This window comes from Embiotoca jacksoni, unplaced genomic scaffold (assembly GCF_022577435.1).
Source record: "Embiotoca jacksoni isolate LCO1_2020_lvr unplaced genomic scaffold, fEmbJac1.0.p SCAF_63, whole genome shotgun sequence".
In the NCBI taxonomy this organism is placed as follows: domain Eukaryota; kingdom Metazoa; phylum Chordata; class Actinopteri; family Embiotocidae; genus Embiotoca; species Embiotoca jacksoni.
This window is the reverse complement of record NW_027185418.1, coordinates 1,400,294-1,423,332: the sequence shown is the minus strand read 5'-3', so window position 1 is coordinate 1,423,332 and position 23,039 is coordinate 1,400,294. Positions and strand designations below refer to the sequence as shown.

Here is a 23,039-nt window from a genome sequence, read left to right as displayed (position 1 = left end):
ATAGCCAAACTTCAAAGTGCTATAAGTAAGTGCTACTAAAGTGCTACCTATTCAAGGTAAAGTCGGAAGAGGTGTGTTTTTTAGTTTGCAGCGGAAGAAGTACAGACTTTCTGCTGTCATAATGTATAACAGCATGTAAGTGTGGCATTAAAGGAACCGAGCACTTCTTCTACCGGTAATGTTGATCGGCTCGAAGCTGTGGAAAGTTACCACATATCCAAAACCAAAGAATAAAAACGACTGCAAATGCTGAAAATGCTTAGTCGCACATTTTATTTTTGCTTTTGTGCAATCTTGGTGAAACTTCTGTTGGATTTCCGGGTGTTTCAACATTACAGACGCTCTGTACACTGTCACCCAATTCTTTGTTATTATGCCTTCAGCCAACTTTATTCTAACTAATCAGCACCAATGTCATTCTTCTTTTTTTTAAATGTCTAATCTAGTACTCATTTACGTGAAATTATACCACTCGTTTTTGAGTAAAATATAGAAATTACGAGGTATTTTGTAATGTAATTCACTGGTCAGGGTACACGGGATATTCACAAACTCAAAAATTACTGGTATTTTTGGATAAAATTCATAAATCAGAGCAACACCAGGCAAAAATTGTATTTACAAAAAACAATCAACGTTTATTTCTAATTTCTAATTTTCACAATTTGTAACTTTTCAGATTATATCGATTATTTGGATTATATAGTCAAAAATACAGAAAAACGCTCTCAGTTTGTGTGTGTGTGTGTGTGTGTGTGTGTGTCTCATCAATGGCAGTAAGTGGTTATAATGGCTGTTTTTTTTGCAAATCTCAGTCCACAGAACAAACTTGAAGGCCGACAGGTCGGTCATGTCGTAAAAGACCACCAGGGGGCAACGGGATGTCATTCTTTTACAGGTGTATATAGATGCAACAAAATAAACATTCAACACTCAGCTTTGCTCAGGTTGCTATTAATGGTTCAGATCCCACCTTGGCCTGTTGATGGTGATTCAACTTTTAGTGAATGTTTGGAGTTTGGAGAAATTGAAAAAAGTTTTGCATACACTACATATTACAGGAAGATATTTAATATCACGTATATCTACTATCCAAAAGAATGTCTGTGGCCATTTTGGTCGCATTTGAATGGATATTTATGGACGGTGGAGTTATAGGTTGCAGTGAGCCAAAGATTTTTCACAATGCTGTCCAACTCCCGGGATTGATTGGTGTTCGATCCCCCCCTTTGTCATGACTTAAAAAATAATAATAAGTCTTTTTTTTTCTTTCTTTTTTTTTTAACGACATGACTTTTGGGTCACTTTTTGGCCGCCACGCCACGGGGCACACCGATCGACCCTTCGGTGCTCAGGCCCTAATGACTTTGTACATTTTTGTGTTCATCCAGGAAAACAATGTATGTTTCCGCACACAAAAAAATATTTTCAGATATGCAATATTCTTAAACACAATATAAAATTAAAACAAGTGCAGTCTATATTTTTAACAGGCCAGTAGTTTGTAATTTTTTTTTTCATTTATGAAAAAAAATGGGGAAAAAAATGAAAAAAAAAACGAAATAAATGAAAAGAAAAATGAAATAAATGAAAAAAATAAATAAATGACAAAAAATATTACAAACTATTGGCCTGTTAAAAATATAGACTGTACATAAAAGGAAAATATATATATATATATATTTTTTAAATGGCTCGAATGAAAACAAGTAAAAGTGCACCGAGGGGGCCAGTAGATGTTTTCAGGTCTACAAAAGCTTTAAAGTAAAAATCCTAAAAGGAAAAAGCCTCCTCCGATGCCTCCATTTCCCGTCGACCCTTTCGTACCGGGTTCTCGCGAGACTTGAAATTTGTGAACAGGTCTGCGGCTGCGCAATATCATTCGAAAACTTGCACGCTGAGCGACGCCGTGGAGGAGAAAGACAACGCAGCGAACAAAAACACACAATGGCGACGGCGGCGACAACGGCAGGCGGAACGGGCTCAGGCGGACCGGCCACCGGCCCGGCCGGCGGCGGAGGGGCCGCAATGGGACGCAAGAAGGACGGCGGCCCATCGACGAAATTCTGGGAGAGTTCAGACACGATATCCCAGCTGGAGACGGTGCGGCTGTGGATCGGGAAGCACTACAAGAAGGTGAAGCGAGCTGCTCCTCCATTGATTCCTACGAAAGGCCCGCGTCCCGCTGGCACAATGGGGGGCGGGAGGGGGGCGCCGATATCTTTAGCCAGCTGCAACCACGCAAAAAAAAAAAAAAGACGAACCAGATACACGTTTCAAATGTGTTCGCGTGTTTAAGACACGTTCGTGTAAAACACGCCGGGAAACGGAGAGACTCCCAATTTTACTTTGAAGCTATTTAGCTTTTCAGTTAGCTCGCCGTTAGCTCCGCTAACCGTCCATTCAGTATCGCCGAGAGCGGAAATGTTTACAAATGTTTATTGTTATTATTTGCAACTTTTCTCATTTCAAAATGTTTTTTTTTTTTTTTTTTAATTTTATTTTTTTTAAACTCTCTTTATCAGCATTAGTTGAAGTGCCCGGGGAAGCTAAAAAAAAAAAAAAAAAAAAAAAAACGGTAGTCACGGGGACACCATGCAGCCAAGCACCTCATTATTATCATCGAGATAAACACAGCCTGACTTTTTTTTGTTTTCTTTGCTTAAATTATATTTTTAGTGTGAAAGTTAATCATCAGATCTCCGCGTGCGTTTTGCAAGCGCATTTTTTTTTTTTTTTTTTTTTTTTGTTCCCTAAGAGCCGCCAGTGTTGAGTTTTGTCAACAGACTGTTACAGCCTCCACAAAGCCTGCTGCTCCTCAAGCTCCCCCATTCAAACCCACCGATGCAAAATAATAATAATAATAATAATAAAAAAAAAAATCAAAAAAATTCCAACTTGAATGTCATTAGTGAGAGATTGCAGTTTTGGAGGATTTATTTCACATTTTTAACAAACCAGAAACTTTACATGAAATCATTATATTGGAGCTTGTTGACAGAAGTGAATTTTTACTCCCGTGAGAATATTTATTGCGTCGGAAAAGTATCACAAAGCTTTTTTGGGGGGTAAGAAAGCATCCTTGAAACCCTTCCAGCTGTTTGTGTACTTTTGTTGTTGGCCCTGAACTTGTGACCTCGTGTGGTGTGTGTGAGTGAAAACACTCGTTTCAGTGGCTGCTTCATATTAAATGCACCCACGGTGACTTTTTTTTATCGAATCTCAAATCCATCCTCAAAAGTTTTGGGCGAATATTTTTTATTTTTTTTTCTGCTTTTAAATGTTTGTGCTATTGTGACTTGTACTTTTTTTTTTTTTTTTTTTTTTTTTTACTTTTCTTCCATTTGATGACATTTATAATTGATTTATCAAAAAGAAGTTAACAGTCTCTGTGAAAACGGTGATCATTTCTACTTGTGTTGTTTATAGTACTTTGTGCAGTTTTATGTCCGTTTCTCTGATGTGTGTGTTAATGAATGCTTTCATGCCCCCCTCCACCGCCTCCATCCCCCCGGTCCCGGTCCCAGCATGTCCAGAACGACTCCCCCTCCAGCAAGTCCTTGGCGGGCCTGGTGGTCCAGCTGCTGCAGTTCCAGGAGGACGCGTTTGGGCGCCGGGTCAACAATCCAGCTCTGACCAAACTTCCTGTAAGCAAACACACACACATTTTACTCCTAATGAAACCACACGCCACCAATTACAGCTGCACCCCCGGATGAAAGAAAAAAAAAAAAAATTGCATGGTCATCGTTTTTTTTTTTTTCTTCCTCTTCATCCTCAGGCCAAATGTTTCCTGGATTTCAAGGCAGCCGGTGCTCTCTGTCACATCTTGGGGTCCGTGTACAAGTTTAAGAGCGAGCAGGGCTGGTGAGTCGATAAATCTGGTGTTCGCTCTCACACATAAACTCTCACGTAGTCCTGTCACGTGGACCGCGTGGCTTTTTTTTTTTTTTTTTTTTTTTTTTTTACGTATTTGTTGAGAGTTAAGAAAATATTCTTATAGTTTTGCATTTTTTTAGAAAGCTGGTGTGGGTAAAATATGTATTTTTTATTTTTTTTTAATTAGTTTTTTTCCCCCCCTAAATTTAACACGTGGGCAGTTATTGGCAATCATAGGAAAATCTTTCCATAATTATTTTTTTTTTTTTTAGTATCAATTACAAGTGCCATGTTGTAACCACATATGTCTCGTCTCCTCTCCGTGGACTCCCAGGCGCAGATTCGACCTGCAGAACCCGTCTCGGATGGACAGGAACGTGGAAATGTTCTTAAACGTAGAGAAGAACTTGGTCCAGGTACGAGATAAAGTCTTTTTTTTTTTTGTATTTTAATGCATTTGATGATTACAACCAAAATTAAGATGCTTAGTTTTGTTATATCCAGTTATTTAAAGCACAGAAACTTACAGTTTTAGTTAACTGATTTTTTTTAGATTTTTTTTTTTTAATGCCACTCCGTAACACAGTATGCAGGATATTCTGTTGTCATGTTGGTGTGTTGCGAACACAACATCTCAACCACCTTACGGCTAACGTGAAGCTTCATACCGACACCGTCGACCCCCCCATGTGTGGTTAGACGATCTGATTTCATTTTGTGAGGCTCTTTCGGCGCGAATTTGCATATTAATGAGTGAACGATGATTGCCCGGGAACGGCTGCAACTAACAAGGTCAGGTTGACACCAGAATAGAATTAGATATTTGATTTTCGTGGTGCCTCGTTGCGCGTCATTTTTGCACATCAGCGAGATGAATACTTCTTTCACACCGTTAGCCGTCTCGATGACAAAACAACATCGAGCAGACGCGTGCGCCGATCGTCATCCTGCCGCTTTGTGTAACTTCTAAAAACACTCGTGACCAAACTGTAAAATACTTCGAGATGAGCAGCGATTATCTCGGCGTGTCCACATCTGACCGAAGACCTCCCCCCCCCTCTGTGCTCGTAGAATAACTGCCTGACCCGACCCACCGTCTTCCTGTCGACGGACATCGAGCAGAAACAGGCCAGCAAGCTCAAAGACATCATCAAAAGGCACCAGGTGAGCAGAACATCTCTGAAAAGGAAAGCTGTTTTGTTTCCTGTCATTTTAGTTGTTTATTCTTTTTTTTTTTTTTTTTTTTTTTTTTTTTTTTCTTTCTCCATCAGGGCTCCATCACCGACGATAAGTCGAAGGCCACCCACCACATTTACCCCTCATCATCCCAGCAAGAAGAAGGTCAGTTACAAACCCTCCGTAGCTCACAGGTTCAAGTCATAATCCCTTTATAATATGTAGAGATATTTCATTTCCTCGTGCCACTTTCATTATGTTTACAATGTAATTTTTTTTAAAAAAAATTTTGAAAAACTTATTTCTGCAACGAAAAGAAGCGGGAAACATTTTTAATATGATGTAAGAAATGCAAAGCTAGTAGGAACGCAGACAAGTGTTTTGTCAGAGTAGATTTTTGTTTATTAAATACCGAACATTTAATTGATTATTGTGACTGTGAACTGAACGTCATCATCCCCCCCCCACCCTGTGTGTGTGTGTTTGCAGACGAGTGGCTGCGTCCCGTTATGAGGAAAGACAAGCAGGTGCTCGTGCACTGGGGTCTCTACCCGGACAGGTGAGCTCTCGGAGAAACCAAATTTAACCCGCACGTTTACATCTCTTTCTTTTTTTTTTTTTTAATTATTCATCATTATTTTAATTTGTTTTTACAATTTGCATATATTAAATTATCCTGAGTTTAATTTCTAATGAGTACCAAAAAAAAAAAAACGTTTTTTTTAAATGAAACCCCTCTCGTGCCTGTTGGGAGTAACTGGTAGCCATGGAGACGGCAGCATATCAGATGATGAACGTCCTACTAAATCGCTCATCCACGACCGCTTTCTCCTCTGTTAGCTATGACACCTGGGTGTCGGCCAGCGAGGTGGACGGCGACCTGGAGGACCCGCCCAGCAGCGACAGACCCTGGAAGGTGAACGATCTTTAACTATCAATTAGTATTTGGTGCTGAGAACAGGAAAGTTGTCAAGGCAGCAGATTTGTATTTACTTTTAAATTTTTCTTGATGGATTTTTTTTGTTATTTGTTTTAATTCTGAAGATTCATACGAGGATGCACTGGGTTTCAGGGTTTCGTAGCAGAAGTGGACCACCTCCACTAAATTAGTACAAAAAAAAACTATTTACCCTCAGAGAAAAGAGCAGGGTCACATTTTTTAGTCCATATTGTTCAGGCTTCAAAGTAATTTGATCGCAAGAGACACGTCATGATCTTGAGCAGTTCTCATGTGACCTACATTTCTACTTCATCTCATCAGGATCAGAGCTTTATTTATCCGTTGAGCGCTGCTCTTTCACTTTTTTTACATCCAAGACTACAGAGGTCTTTTTTGGCTTCATCTGCTGCCGTTTTATCCCTTTTTAATTTGCACAATTTTAATATAATGACTGCATTTGTGTGTGTGTGTGTGTGTGTGTTCTTTGCTGCTAGACTTTGTCACCAGTGTTCGCCTGTGGCACGGTTGCCGATGCCCGATTAGTCAAATTTCCTCTAAACGTATCCAGCAGCCATAAACAGATGTTTAGTGTGATGCTGTGGTTGCATTTATTGCCATTCTCGATATTTTATAGATCATTTCAAAGTGCAGCGTGTGTTTGCTGAAAGTACTTAAAAAAGAAAAAAAAAATGAAACCGGTTGGTATTATAATAAAATACTGATTTCTAGTTGTTGTTTTTTTTATCGTGCAGCAGTGACTCTTCCACTGGAGAAATGAAGGCCACGGTGTAATTGGATGCATTTTGAAAGTGATCTGATAAACGACCAATAGTAAACAACCTCTTTTTGTCTCCCGTCCTTCCACCGATCAGGTCCACACCAAGTGGGTCGTGGACACCGACTCCTTCAACGAGTGGATGAACGAGGAGGACTACGAGGTGGACGAGCACAAGAAGCCCGTCAGCTTCCGCCAGAGGATCTTCCCCAAGGAGGAAGAGGTAGGTGTTTCTATGCTGTGTGTGTGTGAAAGTACATTTAGTGCATCACTACAGCTTGAAAACACAGTTGTTGTTGTTGTCAAGTGTCAACAACAACAACTCTACTGATGACGTGGGGCATGATTGTTGCAACTAACCAGGAAAAAAAAGCATCGAATGGCGTTCAGAAGATATGAATCTAAAACTGCTCACGAGTTCTGAAAACCTTTTTTGTTTAGTGTGAATGCTTTGCGTGTGAGCGCCCGCTCTGTTGTTTTTGTTTTTGTTTGTGTTTTGCTGCACGTGGCCCCGCCGTGCGGGTTTCGTGCATCGTCGCCCTCCTTCGTCCACAACTGGCTTCAGTCCGTTTGTTGCCCATCCCCTTTTTCAATCCTTTCCTCACACTTTTTGTCTCCTTCCGATGAATCTCGGAGGGGTTTCTGTTCCTCGTTAGGAAAACGACTTTCCAGGAATTAAAAAAAAAAAAATCCGACAGAAGGCTGGTAAACTGAAATATAACAGGTGGTTAAACTCACCGCACGTTATGGACTTACAGCCCAACAGCTGTCATGTAACTGCAATTTAAACACCCTTTAACTTTTCATTACGCTGTATTATTTTGGCAGCTTACGGTTTCCTCTGATGTTCGATTGGCCGTGCGCTGTTTCTTTGTTCCACTTAAAGGATAATTGCGGTTTTATTTCCACCAGCTATATTTCCCATTAAATGTGCCTTGTAGAGATTCATGGGAACACACAAAACTGCATGTTACCGGTGTGCATCGGCGCAACCGGTGTTGTCTCCCTGCAGCATAAAAAAAACAACAACAACAACCACCGCCCAGACCCAGAGGTGCATGTCTGTGTTAAAGAGAAGCTGTTTTCCAGAGAGGACCGGTACACAGGAACCCCCCATCCCGCCCCCCCAGTCGTCGTCTCCTCCACCACCACCACCACCACCACTACCACAGCATCCCTTCCCCCCCCACCCCCCCCTCCCCGACACACACACACACACACACACCTACCTTTTCCTCCCTGCCGCCCCCCCCCTCTCCCCCACTTCCTTCCTTCCTTGTGTGTGCAACCGTTCCATCCTTCTCATTCTGCGGCTCTTTCTCTCATCCTCCATCCCTCCGCCCCTCCCCACCCCCCCTGCGGGGTTTTTTGTCTGATCAGTCTTCCCGTACGCCCGATCGCAAGGAGCGCAAGGCCAACTCCGCCAGCAAGAAGAGGAGGCGCTCGCCCTCGCCGCCCAGCACACCCGCCGAGTCCCGCAAGAAGGGAGGCAAGAAGGGGTGAGCGAGGCCGATTTTATTCCTCAGTTCTTCTTCTTCTTCTTCTTCTTCTTCTTCTTCTTCTTCTTCTTCTGTTCAGAGGTGGAGCAAAGAGCCGAAAGTTTGTAAAATGAGAGAAAGTTTGAATAAATGCAGAAGCGATCTTGAGAAATCTCTAACCTCGTCTTAGGAAGTGCGTCTCGCAACCCGGTTTCCGACTTCCCTACACTGACTGTAGCGGCCGACTCAAAAAACATTCATTCGTGTTTTATTTACCTTCTTTTGAATTCACAGCAGTTTTCCCGAAACATCTCGAGGACTGTGGTTGTTTTTTTTTAATGAAACGGGACTATTTTCATCTGCGGGTTAATACTTTCTGCCGAGTATTGAAGGCAGCGGGACAGTGGAAGATGGGATTGGGTCAAAGTAAGCGACGCGGTGATAAAGGAAGCATCAATGAGGCTCACTGATGTTGTTTTTAATAGTTTTCTCAGGCAACACTTTGTTTTAAGTAACGTTGGTTTTGAACTTTCGATGGAGATTTACTTTGGGACGTGCGGAAGAAGGAAAAAAAAAGGTGCTCTAAATTGTAAAGTGGTTTCATTCGACTGACCTTGTAATTTCCTGGCCGACGTGTCAGGAACTCGGGACCTCACTGGAAGCGACGAGGCCACAGAGGCGAGGAGGAGGACACGGAGGAGGACGTCACGAAGGACATGGACGACTCCTCGGCCGGCGCCAGCATGGAGGAGGGCAGCGGGTCTAAGAACGGTAACGTGCTGACGGGGCGGGATTCAGAGCCGAACGCTTCGAACAACCGGCGCTTTGTCAAAAAAGAGTCAAGAGTTCTCCAGTCACTGTGTTTTACTGGGGATCAATGTTAGGACATGCAGCCAAAGCGTTACGTGCCGCTGTGCATGCTGGGTAATCTGGATTTGATGCAGGAAATAAAAAAAGGGTGTTAGCCGGATGAGAGCGGGACTTTTTTTTTTTTTGCAAAAACACCGTTAGCATCACCAACTAAAAACCTTTTTCCGTGTGGTCCAGTAATTGATCTACTTGTGTTTTGGTCAGATTGTTTTTTATTTTTCTTGTGATTGATCTGCCACACGTCTTTCATTCTGTTTACAAATGCATCACGAGTGCAGCAACATTCAGGTGTTACCTCCCCAAGATAGTCTGAATTTACTTCCTTTATAGTCGCTTTTTAAAAACCTTCTCTGTTGATTTAAAAAAAAAAAATCTCATTCAGTTCTTTGTTCCTGGTGTACTAAGAAAAAAAAAGATCCATTTTAATTTGACATCTCTGGTCGTGTGTGTGTGTGATTCCCCGTGAGGTTATCGTGGAGAACAGGGATGACGAGAAAAAGCACTCGGCAGCACAAAAAATCTTCCCGACTCTCCCGCCGACAGACGAGCAGCCGGCAAAAAAAATGAAGTAACAAAACAGCCCCGGGGATGTTTGTTTATTTCCTTGATCTGTATTCGCCTTTTAAAACCAAACATACACAAACCTCACTAAAAAAGTTTTTTTTTTTTTTTTTTTTTTCCCTTCTTTTTTTTTTAAGACCAAGTCCCATTTGCGATGTCCCACTTTTGTCCCAAAAATAAAAATCTCCTTTTCCTCCAGCACACACACACACACACACACACACACACACACAGACACACACAGACACACACACACACACAGACACAGGATCTCTTTCAGTGTCCTCTTTTGCAAAAGCATCGTGTCAGTTAATGCCTCCACGCCCACGGCTGAATCAGACCGTCCTTGGATCTGTTTTTTTTTTTTTTTTTTCTACTACTTCAGTTCTTCACTTTTTGTTCGTGTCTTTCTCTTTTGTTTCATGCAGCCAACTCGAAGAAAGACAGCGAGAACACTCCGGTCAAAGGAGGGACTCTAGCTGACCTCGGTACGTATCTATTACCGGATATGTGTGTTTAATCGAGTATGAAGTACAATAATCAGATAATTCGTTTCCAAAATGTGATCCTGGGACTTTTTTTTTTTCAAATTTTTTTTTTTTTTTAAACTTAAGTCTGGTTTTTCTTTTTATTCCCAGATGACATGGAAGATGACTCCGTGCTGTCTGGTGGAAAGGTAAAGATGATTGACTCTGTATGTCTTCATCAAACACAGTCGGGAGGGAGGGAGGGAGGGAGGTGTGGCTTCTCGGTTAGGGTTATCGTCGTTACAAGTATAAAAAAAAAAAAAAACCGATGTTTTTCTAGATAAATAATGAGTCCGACGAAAACATTTCTAAACTTCTAATACATTTTTCATCTGAGGTGCGATCAAAAAGTTTTAAGACTCTTCATCTTGCATGTAAAGTTGAGGGCCAACGCAACGATAACTTTCGTGAGTACGTTTCAGGGCTCGATCAACATCAGAATCGTTGTGGATTTTAGCTTCTTCACGTTCTTCCATTAAAACTTTGCTTCCCCCCCCCCCCCAGTCAAATACATTATTTTGGGAGTTAAAAAAAAAAAAATTGAAATTCAGATGCTTTTTTTTTTTTTTTTTTCCCAACTATAAATTTCAAAATGCAGAAACTACATCTCTTGTTCTGTTTTATTGGTTTCAAAATTCTCCAACGTTTTTTTTTGGGGGGGTGGGGGTTCGGTAGATTAACCAATCCGCCTTTCCTTTTCTCCCATTACACCCCAAATCCATCTTCACTCGCAAAAACTGCTGTGTCGGCTTAACTAACATATTGTGCATCGAAAGTGAGATTATTTCTGCCACAGCGGCTTCGTTTCCTGATAGAAACGCGTCCTCATTGTTGAGAAACTCTACATCACACAATACGTCATCAACAGCAGGCTCTCATCACCCGCCTCGTTCATGGGCAACAGTCCCCCGAATACTTCACAAACAACAACGGCGTAAACAGAGGAAGTTGAGATGGACTTCTACTGTAAACTCGCTGGATTAAATTAATAACACGTTACTGAAGAGTCTCTGTGCAGTCGGTCGCAGCAACAACAACAAAACAAAACGCTGATCTCGACAGAAAAAGGGCTTCGTGTGGGGAAGACAACGGGATGCTGTGGGTTAGCAATTCTAGCTAAGTCGTTTAGAGAGCAGCATTATTATTATTATTATTATTATTATTATTATTAATATTATTATAAGCTAGCCTTCCGCTTCAGATCTTTTCTGCCTCTCCGCAGGATGACGAGGAACAAGGCAAAGGGGAGATCAACAGACTGATGGACGCCAGCGAGGACAACGTGACCGAGCAGACGCACCACATCATCATCCCCAGCTACGCCACCTGGTTCGACTACAACTGGTAGGAGCAGCGAAAAACGTGCATCACAATCAAGCTATTATTTATTTATTTATTCATTTTCAGATCGAGTGTTATTTATTTATTTATTTTTCGTGGTGCAATGAGTACTTTTGAGACGGTGCCGCAAAAATGCCTTCCGCAGCACACCGATGAAAGTGTTAAAAGCTCCAATGACAAGGTCACTATTACGGCAGTTTAATATTAGATTTGGTCATTTTTAGACTGCAGAAGACCACGTTTATCTTTGTCATTATTTTAACTTAATTGATGGTAATTTTGGATTTGAATTTCTCCTTGTAAATTATTATGTTTTTCTCTCTTTTCTTTGCTAGCATCCATGAGATTGAGAAAAGAGCCCTGCCTGAGTTCTTCAACGGAAAAAACAAGTCCAAAACTCCAGAAATGTGAGTTTTCACACGGTCACGTCCACCAACAGTTTAAAAATGCAATATTTGTACGATATTTTTTTTTTTTTTTTTCTCTCATCATAATCTCCCCGTGATTCACCTCTACCACTAAAACAGATACCTGGCTTATCGTAACTTCATGATCGACACGTACCGGCTAAACCCTCAGGAGTACCTCACCTCCACCTCCTGCCGCAGGAACCTGACCGGGGACGTCTGCGCCATCATGAGGTGAGCTACATCCACACTTTCGTACTATTTTTCTCGGACCCTCTTGCATCATTAGGTATCACTCCAAACAGATTGTGCGCAATACGAGATTGTTTGTGATGGTTAACGGACTCATTCGAGGACCGATACAGGAGATCGTTCCCGCCCGCTGCCATCACACTCACCTCTGGCCACATCTGTCCTTCACCATTAACACTGTTGTTTAAATCTATCTATAAGTTTGTATTAGAATGGATAAATGCTTCTGAACAGTAAGTGACTGTATTAGTTTAGTATTAGCCCTCCAAACAGCAGAAGATAACGAGATGTAAATGCTCAGAAAGAGAAGAAAATGAAAGTGTGACCTGTCATCGCCCTGTCTCTCCAGAGTCCATGCGTTCCTGGAGCAGTGGGGTTTGGTGAACTACCAGGTGGACTCGGAGAGTCGCCCGTTGCCCATGGGCCCCCCACCCACACCCCACTTCACCGTGCTGGCCGACACCCCCCTCCGGCCTCATGCCCCTCAACCACCGACCCCCTCCGGTAAGGAAAACTTAAACGGGGGGGGAGGAGGGGCATATTATTTCCAGGTCTTTAAAGGCACTAAAACAGGAGTGCGTAACTCCGAATGTGTACTAATGCGTTCTGGGTTCGATCCCTCCAGATCCCGCCTCAACAGCCGATGCCCAACTTCATCGACAAAGGCAAAGACAAGGCCATCGACCTGCAGAACTTCGGCCTTCGCCCCGACCTCTACAAGAAGAACGCCAAGGTTGGGCTCACGATTCGACATCCTGAACGTGTTTTTCTATATTTAAGATTTGTACAATTTCCCTTTGAAGTTAGCGAAATAAATTCAAAGCAGCCACACTTTTGAGTCGCCGATTTTGATGTGATTATTGTTGTTTCGGCTCCTTTCAGGGTAAAGTGATCACCTCCACCAGGGATTGGACCGAGCAGGAGACTCTGTTGCTGCTGGAGGTGAGTTTTAACAGGAAGCTGCCAGAATATACTGCGAGGCTGCTCTTCAGTCTCTCTCTTCTCTTTTTTTTTTTTTTTTAAACTCCCTCCCTCCGCATCTGATTTTTCGAGTCTTGCACACCTCTCTAATCTCTAACCCGAAACACGTACGAGGAAGTTATGACTCATATCTCGGCTTCCTCCCAGGCTCTGGAGATGTTCAAAGACGACTGGAACAAAGTGTCGGAGCATGTGGGTTCGCGCACCCAGGACGAGTGCATCCTGCACTTCCTGCGGCTGCCCATCGAGGACCCGTACCTGGAGAGCACCGAGACGACCCTGGGCCCTCTGGCCTACCAGCCCATCCCCTTCAGCCAGTCGGGAAACCCCGTCATGAGCACAGTAGCCTTCCTGGCCTCCGTGGTCGACCCCAGGGTGGCATCTGCTGCTGCCAAAGCAGCCCTCGGTAAGAACCGGTCGCAGAGAGGCAAAATTTTTTTTTTTTTAAATATGTAGTTTATAAATAGGGATTGAACAGGATTTTCGAATAGTCGTAAAAACATTTTTTTTTTAAAAAGTCTTCTTATATCCGACTATTGTTCTTTCCTGAATTTTTCCTAAAATCAAAAAGTTCAAAGCAAAATTTCTGTATTTTTGATTGCATCCCTTTTTATAAGATTTTCGCGGTGTATTATATTGGCTCCATTTTTTTTTACAATAATAAATACATTTGTTTAAGAGAAGTTTTAAATGAAATTAGCATTGATTCTGAGCCACAGCTCCACATACTGTCTGTACAGATGTTGCTGGCTTTGCTTTTGCTAAAATCTGCGGTGTGGCAAATTAACATGCGCAGTACAGCGGTCGGATTTGTGCAAGTGACCAAAAAAAAAAAAAAAAAAAAAAGATGTCAGTTGAGAACCGAAAGTTTAAAATGCCCGCTCTGGTTTTTTTGTTTTTTTGCAGAGGAGTTCTCTCGCGTGCGTGAGGAGGTGCCCGCCGAGCTGGTGGAGGCTCACGTGAAGAAGGTGGAGGACGCGGCCAGGACCACGGGCAAGGTGGACCCCTCCTTCGGCCTGGAGAGCAGCGGCATCGCCGGGACCGCCCCCGAGGAGCCGGAGAAGACTGGTGAGCATCGCGTGTCCGGATGTAGTAAAGGTAGCCGCGCTCACACTCTATGCCCGCCCTGAAAAGTTTGTAATACGTGTGTTGAAAGGGGTAAAAAAAAAGAAGAAGCAGGTCGGGTTGAAAAGAGGGAAATGTAATCTAAGATGTAGCCACTGGGGGGCAGCAGTATCACGAGGGAAGCTGTTGGGCAGGGAGAGGCCTCTTGGATGCAGATCTCTCTGTGTGTGTGTGTGTGTGTGTGTGTGTGTGTGTGTGTGTGTGTGTGTGTGTGTGTTAATGCTGAAAGGAGAGTGGATGATGTCATCTTCACTTTATCAGTCCGTCACATCTTTGTTTTATTGTTCCTCAAATGATTTGATTTCACCAGAAAATCAGGCTGAGATCTATCCGTGTTTGTTGACATTTAAAGGTGATTCGGTTTAGGAGCTATACAGAAACATTTCTGCTATTCTGCCATACCGTGCTATTTATTTTGTGTGCGCGCGTTTGTGTGTGTGTGTGTACTGCCTTGGTAACCAGTGGATTAAAACAACAGTGGCAGATGGGGTGGGGGGGTAGCAGAAAACTGGGTCATCACACTCCACCGTGCTCATGTGCTTTCTCCCTGTTTGGCTTTGTGCTTTCTTGAATCTTTTTTTGTTGTTGTTTATTTCTACTATCGTCGCCACATTCACTCATAAACACCCCCCCCCCCACACACACACACACGCACGCGCACACAAAATAAATAGCACGATTCATGAGCTGTGCCTGAATTAACGCCCTCTTGAGCCACAGTCATAATCAATAGGCTTGAATGTGTGTCCGCGGCCTGAAGCACTCAACCGACGCGCCGTCCACATTCAAACCTTTAACACACGCTCAAGTGCATCCGTGACACGGTTTAACACTCAGCTGCACACATGTATCCACCCAGTCACGTGTGTGTGTGTGTGTGGTCATTTGTGAGTTGTGTGCAGATGCTCCCACACCTCTCACTTCATTTCCTCTGGGCCTGTTCACAAAAAAAAAATGCTTTCAACCTTAATTCCACTCAAACACTCCTTTTTGTTGTTGTTGTTGTTTACCTTAAAGAATCAATAAATGCATTTCACCTCAGACAGGTTGGTATTATCTCTGCCGCCACCATCTTGCTACAGTTGTTATGACACATGTTTTTAAACTTGAGGCTGTAACACAACAATCACTCACCGTTTTTATTCTGCGTGTGTGTTTGTGCATGTGTGAGAGTCATGCTGATTTTTTTCTGTCACTTTTTTTAGAAACCACAGAGCCGGAAAAGATGGACACGGACTCGGACTCCCAGCAGGCCGATAAGGTGAGATCACCGCTTTGACTTTTTTTTTCTATTTCCCTCTATTCATGGGGGTTTGGCACGCATTTACGAAAGAGTTGTACGACAGAAAGAAAGAAAAAAAAAAAAAGTATTTAAAGGGTAAAGCTTGGTGGTAACATGACATCACAAACCTGCCGAAGTTCACAACAGCACAGTTGCTGAATAGACACACCGCTCGTGTGCATTTGTCCTTGGACTGAGCTTTTTTTTCTTTCTTTACGTAGCACCCAGACCCACTTTATGATCCAAAAAAACAAATAGAAATCAGATTTTATAGAACATGGGACCTTTTTAAAGTCCAACTCGGGGCCCTCGCCCTCGTTTCCTGTTTTTATTGGCGCCCTCCTTATCACCGCTCCTCTGCGTCGTCGCCCTTCAGGCCGAGTTGAAGGACGAGGCCGAGAAGCCCAGCGAGTCCGCGGAGAAGAGCGACAAGACGGAGGCGGCGGCGGAAAAGGTGAAGAAGGAGGGCGGCGAGTCGTCCGAACGCGAGGAGGAGAGTGAAGAGGGGGAGGAGGCCAAGAAACCGCCAGCAGGTAAAAAAAAAAAAAACGAGGTTTACGACACGGTGAAAGAACATGTCCGACAGACCTCCGGTTTCATAAGCGTTCATCTCGAACACTGAAGTTGTCATTGCTTGTTAAAAAAAAAAAGTGTTTTTCAGCCCACTCGGCCCTTTTTCAAAACACCTTCACAAAAGTGCAGAAGGACTTTTTTTTTTTTTCTTCTTCTCTGCTGATGCTGGTATTCAGAAAACACGCTTTAAAAAAAAAAAATGTCTCTTTCAGCAGACAAGGACAAAGAGGAATCTATGGAGACGTCGTCCTCGGAGCAGGAGAAAGAGAAGGAGGAGAAGGCAGCCACGGAGGAGGGAGAGGACAAGAGGAAGAAGCTGGAACACGACATCGGGGAGGGAAACATCGCCACCGCGGCCGCCGCCGCCCTCGCATCCGCCGCCACCAAGGCCAAGGTGGGGGAAAAAAACACACAACAACTTCCATGAAGCGATGCACCTTTAATGTAGTGTTTCTGTGGGTTGGTTAAGAAGGCATTCTGGGAAATACAGGAAATATAAATAAAGATATATATATGAAAAGAAAAGGGGGGTAAATGACCTGAAACGCCACGATATCGGTCTGAACGTGTCCCTTCCTTTCAGCATTTGGCCGCCGTGGAGGAGAGAAAGATCAAGTCGCTGGTCGCTCTGCTGGTGGAGACCCAGATGAAGAAGCTGGAGATCAAGCTGCGGCACTTCGAGGAGCTCGAGACCATCATGGACCGCGAGAAAGAGGCCGTAAGTCAGACCGAAGCCTTCCCCCGAGATTAAAGTTGGATGCTTATTGGCCAGCGTGACCCTTTCTTAAAGTAGGAAAAACGGGCACGGCGTTAATTAAAAATAATAATAATAATAATAATTAACGCCGAGCCCTCGTATTCTCTAATGCGCAGTAAAGGCTCTTAGCCGTGGTGGTTCATAATGAAGGTCAATAAAGCGCCTAAAAATACGTTCAAAAACTGCCCACGTTATCCCTTCGGATGGTTCGGCATCACGCGGCGCCACACCAGTACAGACGCTTTGATTTTAATCCAATTTATTAATTACAGTACAAATCATATGTTTAGAGGGGGAGAGTGTAACCCCGGTATTTTTTTTTTTTTTTTTTTTGTAGCTACATCAAGTCCAACCTTCCTACCCCCTCCCCCCCCTCCATCCCGACCAGTTTGTGCATTAGGTTTTGGCAAATGTAATTTATTTTGGGCCATCATTTTCATGAGGCATCTCAACACATATGTGCTGTTTGTAATGGCTAGCCAAGACCACTCAAGTTGTCATCATTAATAGCAGTTTCTTATATTTCCTATTGACCTATATTATAGTGAATAAAAGTCTGAAACAATGCAGCTTCTGCTAATGTGAGTTATGATGTGAGGACAAAGGGCAGAAGGATTCACATCCAATTTTCTTCTCTAAATTAATAAGATGTGTTAGTCATTCACCTTGTTTTTTTTTTATTTTATTTTATCCAAATCAAAAAAAAAAAATTAACTCATCAGTTTACATTCTGCATGTAACTTACTTTTTTTTTGTTCCCTAAACACCTCACATGCAAGCTTCAATTCACTCGTGTTCCCTAAACACCTCACATGCTATCAATAGACACAAGCTGTATTTAAAAAGATTGAAATAAGGTGTCTTAATGTAAGATTTACTTCAGTTCAAGTGATTATTTTTTTTTAATTTTTCTTTTTAATGGACCGAAAGTTCTGGCTCTGAGGAACTCGTTTCTTTTCTCTCCAAAATAATCGAGAGTATCGACGCTACGATTCATGAAGCGCTTTGACCGGACGGCAGCCAGAAGTTTCATCGTAGCCGCGGTGGAACGAGCTAATTAGCTGCAGCTGCTGTAATCTGCCAACTCGGGATGTTGTGTTGTCTTAATAACCAAAAAGCGACAGTTGGCGCCGACTAAAATTAGAAGCCTGATGATGATTTCCCAAATCTGTGTTTTGCAAATAAGAAGAGGGCTGAACACGAGACGGATAATAAGACAATGCCTCCATTCGCAACATGTGTTTGACTTTTTAAAGATAAAATTTTTTTTAAAAACGCATCCTTTTTTGGGGAAATTTCCCAGACGCCATTAATCACTGAAGAATCTTTTCCTTTCAGGTTCTTTAAGCGCTCGGGATCTTTTTCCCCGACAGCTAGCGTCTTTCTGAGCTCATCATCTGGGACGGCAGTAATTCTTGACAGTTTTGACAGGTTTTTTTTTGGTTTTTTTTCCCCTCCATGTTTTATCTTTGCAGCAAAGACATCAGGAACTGATTTTCATTTCTTTGTTTAACTAATTTTCTCCGTGGCAGAAAATGTCACCGGCATCAGGGCTTAACAAAAGCGCTTCTAAACTGAACTCAAACAACCCACAATGCATCGCTCTCTGCAGAAGACACTCTGACACTGGTGCTGAAAACATAACTTTCTAAATATATAACAACGGCCACTTTTTCAAACCTAATTTTCCCCGAAAAAATAAATATTGTCTTTTATTCCAGCCAACGAACAAATAAAACGAACAAATAACCACCAAAATATCCAGCGTCACGCATCACAGCGCTTCGTACACATCATTACCTGCTTGGCTCTAAACGGCGAGTTAAACCTGAACATTTTGAATTCATGTGCCCGCAAAACAAACATTTCTAGGTGGGTCATTTATTTTCCTGGACATGTTACACCAATGTTAATATTTTATGAGGTTTTTTTGGGGGGGGGGGGGTGTGTGGGTTATCACGACCACAGCAGCTCCGGCACCAACATATTATTTATTGTTAAATGTAAAAAGTATCATTTGGGGGGGGGGGGTCCACAAGAAAAGAACATTTTTAAGTCTTACGCTTTTCTGAGCAACTTTGAAACGAGCGTCTTAAACTTTTATTCACTTTCTGGGTTTATTAGCAAAGTGTTCAACTCTGACGTCGTAAAGTTTAAAGGAGCTTCAGAACATTTCAATTCAGAATAAAGACCAAAAGAAAGAACCGCGCATTAAAAGTGAAGTATTTAATGAGACTGCATTAAAAGTGACTCGGAGCGGTTTTCTGTGTTGACCCGAGGAGCCGGTAAATATTTAGCTCATCGGCAAATGTTGCCCTCTCAACCAGCCGCTTCACCGCTCCGTCCCCAAAATCTTCCGCGGAGACCGAAGAGCAGAAACGGCACCGATTTGCTTTCAGGGAGCCAAATTGGCAATAAAATAAATTTTCCACAGTAAAAAGAAAATAAAAAAAGGTGTTTAGTGAGGCAAGTGAAACGGTTGCCTACCTCAAAAGGGGACATGAATGACTCTCAGTGCTTGTTTGTGTGTGTGTGTGTGTGTGTGTGTGTGTGTGTGTGTGTGTGTGTGTGTGTGTGTGTGTGTGTGTGTGTGTGTGTCCTGCCGACCCCCCACCCCCTTCTTCCTCGGACGATCCCTGGAGACGGTAGCGAGAGTTTAAAAACTGTGTTTTCACCGCATCGGGAGCGCAGCCCAGTTTCACAGCTGTAAAACGAACTCTGGTTAAAGAAGCTTTCCAATGACTGGAGAGAAACCAACCCGCTGCTGCTGTTGCCATGAGCTATAAAACCCGGAGCCTCCGAGGAAAAACAACAACAACAACAACAAGAGATCCACACGGTTACAGCGAAGACAAACGCGAGACAGATTTACAGCCAGTTTAAGACCTTCGTCCGTCTACGGACACGAAAAACAGCCCCTGAAAATGAACCGACCTGCTCCTTCCTCTCCTGCTCGTTTTAAATTTTAAGCTTCGTAAAGGCTTTTCGTGGGTCAGTTAACCCGCTATCTTTTTTCTTTTTTTTTTTTCTACTAGCCTGTGCATATTTATTTTATTTTTTTTATACACCCAGCTCCACCAAAGCAACATGCAAGTCAAGCCTGTGGATTATAGGAAGTGCTTCTGCAAAGGCTGCAAACTACTGCTGATTGTTTTTTGATATTATTTTTTTCAATACTCCTTGGTGCTACAAAAAAATGCATAAAACATCGGGGGATGGGTCCCGATAGCCGCTTAAATTTTTTTGGGGATCCGGTACCGTGCTCGTAGAACCAAATTTTGCTTCTATATGACGGCGGTAGTCGACGCGATGCGTCGCCTGGTTCGTGGTTGTTTTTCTCCCGAGATTCTGTTTTTTGTTATGCGCGCGACGCTCGTATCCGCCGGCCGCTGGTGGATGTCTCGACAGTTGTTGTTGTTGTTGTTTATGACGAATCTTCTCATTTTAATCATGTTCCTGTGCGCGTCTTCCCGCAGTTGGAGCTTCAGAGGCAGCAGCTGCTCACCGAGCGTCAGGCGTTCCACATGGAGCAGCTCAAGTACGCCGAGATGAAGGCGAGGCAGCAGATGGAGCAGCAGGCGGCCGCCGCCGCCGCCGCCGCCGCCCAGGCGGCCGCCGCTCAGGCGCAGGGACAGGCGCCCGGATCCGGACCCCACGCGGGGGGGCCGCCTCCGTCGGGCATGCACCCCGGAGGACCCCCGCCACACCACGGAGGGCCACCGCCCGGCGCCGCGATGCACCCAGGCTACCCGCCGATGGGCCACCACCCCATGGGCCCGCATCACCCGGTACAGACAGGTGAGAAATCCACGACGGTTTTTAGACCACGTCAGCCCACTTTTGTGTTTGTGATCATGGAGACAACGGAAAAAAAAAAACATGTTCGAACCGTAAACTGTATTTAAAAGTGTCCGTAGCTTCCGGCTCTGAAAAATGAGGCCGATGCGGAAGTGGCTTAAGCTGTGATCCCACCGAGGGCCACTAGAGGGCGGCTCCGAAAAGCCTCCGGCTCCGTAGACTCCCATTCAACTCGTCTCATGAAATTCTCGGTGTTGTTAGCTAAAGTCGCTCCTTTTTATACGTTTTCTGGAGGTCCATCTGAAAATAATCCCTCATTCATTGGAAAATAAGCGTCGAAAAGGTGTGTTTTGAGGGGCGTGTCTGTTTGATTGACAGGCCTGTGGTGCAGTCAGGTTACGGCTATCGGTGGGCGGGACGTAGTATCGTCGGGTCTCCAATCGGATCGAGCCAGATCGCCCGCTCGTCCAAATATGGTCACTTCCTGCTCCAAACTAGCAAAGATGGCACCGGCCAAATTCCGAACTCGAGGTTTCATAACGGCCGTTCACAAACCGACGGGCGACGCCGCTGCTGGCCGCCGCTTGGTTTTAAGAGACACAGACAGAGAGGGATTTAATTACATGCTACTTATTTGTCATTAAAAAAAAAAATTAAAAAAAATCTAAATGGTTCATGCAGATTTTTTTATTAAAGCTCCGCCCTCCCCGTTTGATCCCTCGTGACATTTCCTGCTGCTCGTCCTCCTCCAACCAAAATCTCCACACGTCTGCTCCCGCAGGACCGATGGGACCCGGCCAGCCGATCCCGGGACGCATGCTGACCGGCCCGCCCTCCGCCGGCCCCCCTCCCGGCGGCATGCCTCCCATGATGCCTCCGCGCCACCCCGGGGCTCCCAACGGCATGTGTGAGTACAAATAACGTGTGCGCGCATATAATCCACTTATTTGCACCGCACACAACCCGAGGAAAAAAAAAAATTTAAAAAAAGGTTTCCCGGAATCCAGACGCGACCCAACGCTGACAAGCTGGTATTTACTTTGAATGTTCAGCTGCAGCTGAACATTTGGATCCTCGCTTGCTTATTAGCATCAACATCGCGCGCCCGAGTCGGCAGTTTTAACGTTGATTTCTCCGACCGTGTTGGATCGGCGAGCCAATCAGCAGCTGAGATCAGGCGGCGGCATAATGACATGTTTTGACAGCTGCTGTGTTTGTTGTTTCTCCACCTGCAACGCAGTTGTTATAGAATACAATTCACACACTTTCAGAATGTATTTACCAAAGTTTTCCACTTTAATTACTGTAAATAGACTCTTTTTGTTTTTCCAGCACATAAATTAAAATAATACCAATAACTTTAATACAAATTTTATAAGAGCTCATAAGTCGTTTTAGGCTTTTGTTCGTAAATCGAGGTGAAAAAGAATAAATGGCTTTTGGGTGTTTGTTGATTTTTGTAAAAAGAAAAAAAATACGCTGCTTCTACGCAACATTACAACAGGTTGCATTCAAAATCCATTTTGATGCAACTTTAAAGTCAATTTTCCTCTGCAACGCTTCGAAGTCAGGCAGCTTCACAACATAATCTCTCCCTGACGAATAATAGAAACCGAGAACAAAGGGGTCGAAAAAAAATTCAGACGCATCGGGTTTTCAGCGTGAATAAAACAAGCATCCTCAGGAATAAAAAAAAAAAAATCCAGTTTGCTTATGGTCCAATTTCTGTAACGTCCACTCCAGCGACTTCTACACTTGTTTACTGTAAAGCGATCTAGTCTTGACGACCCTCACCGTAGTTGCACATGTAGTCCTATGTGGTGTTTTGATGACGAAGCATAAAAATAAAAATAAAAAACAGCAAAGATTACTGGCAGATATATAACTGTTGTCCCCCCCCCCCCCCCCCCCCCCCCCGCTTCTTCTTACCTGTTCTCGTTAATCATCTTAAGGTTTCCAGAGAAGCCCTTTCACACTCCTCGTGTAACTTCGACCCGGCGAGGCTTCTTTATTTCTGTCTCAACCTGCATCTTTCCCCTCTCCCGCAGACCCCGGCCCGCCACCCGCACAGCCTGAACCGATCCCTCCTGTTCCCGTGGGTCCTCCGGCGCCTGCGAGCGGACGAGTCGCTGACAACTAAGAAACCTACACACACGCAAACACACACACACACACACACACGAAACTAACTCTGAACAGCAGCCCTCTCTTTAATGGCCTTTTGCTACTGGCTCGATATTTTTCCCAGCAACACTCACACCTACCATAAACTACATCTCACACACACACACACACACACACTCAGGGTTCAGTGGCA

General features: G+C 43.7%; 1 protein-coding gene across 1 annotated transcript; it reads left to right on the top strand.

Moving 5' to 3' along the window:
- Positions 1-1,762: 1,762 nt before the first annotated feature.
- On the top strand, positions 1,763-23,039 carry smarcc1a (SWI/SNF related BAF chromatin remodeling complex subunit C1a). The gene is given in 29 exon segments (XM_069174922.1): positions 1,763-2,136; positions 3,528-3,647; positions 3,782-3,867; positions 4,214-4,295; positions 4,951-5,043; positions 5,151-5,220; positions 5,545-5,614; positions 5,896-5,971; positions 6,868-6,993; positions 8,151-8,269; positions 8,889-9,019; positions 10,108-10,167; positions 10,318-10,355; positions 11,429-11,550; positions 11,883-11,954; positions 12,075-12,188; positions 12,556-12,670; positions 12,672-12,710; positions 12,832-12,939; positions 13,089-13,148; positions 13,335-13,593; positions 14,094-14,255; positions 15,518-15,573; positions 15,971-16,127; positions 16,380-16,561; positions 16,751-16,885; positions 20,401-20,722; positions 21,504-21,629; positions 22,771-23,039. Coding segments are annotated over 29 exon segments (3,381 nt in total). The 5' UTR covers positions 1,763-1,947; the 3' UTR covers positions 22,863-23,039.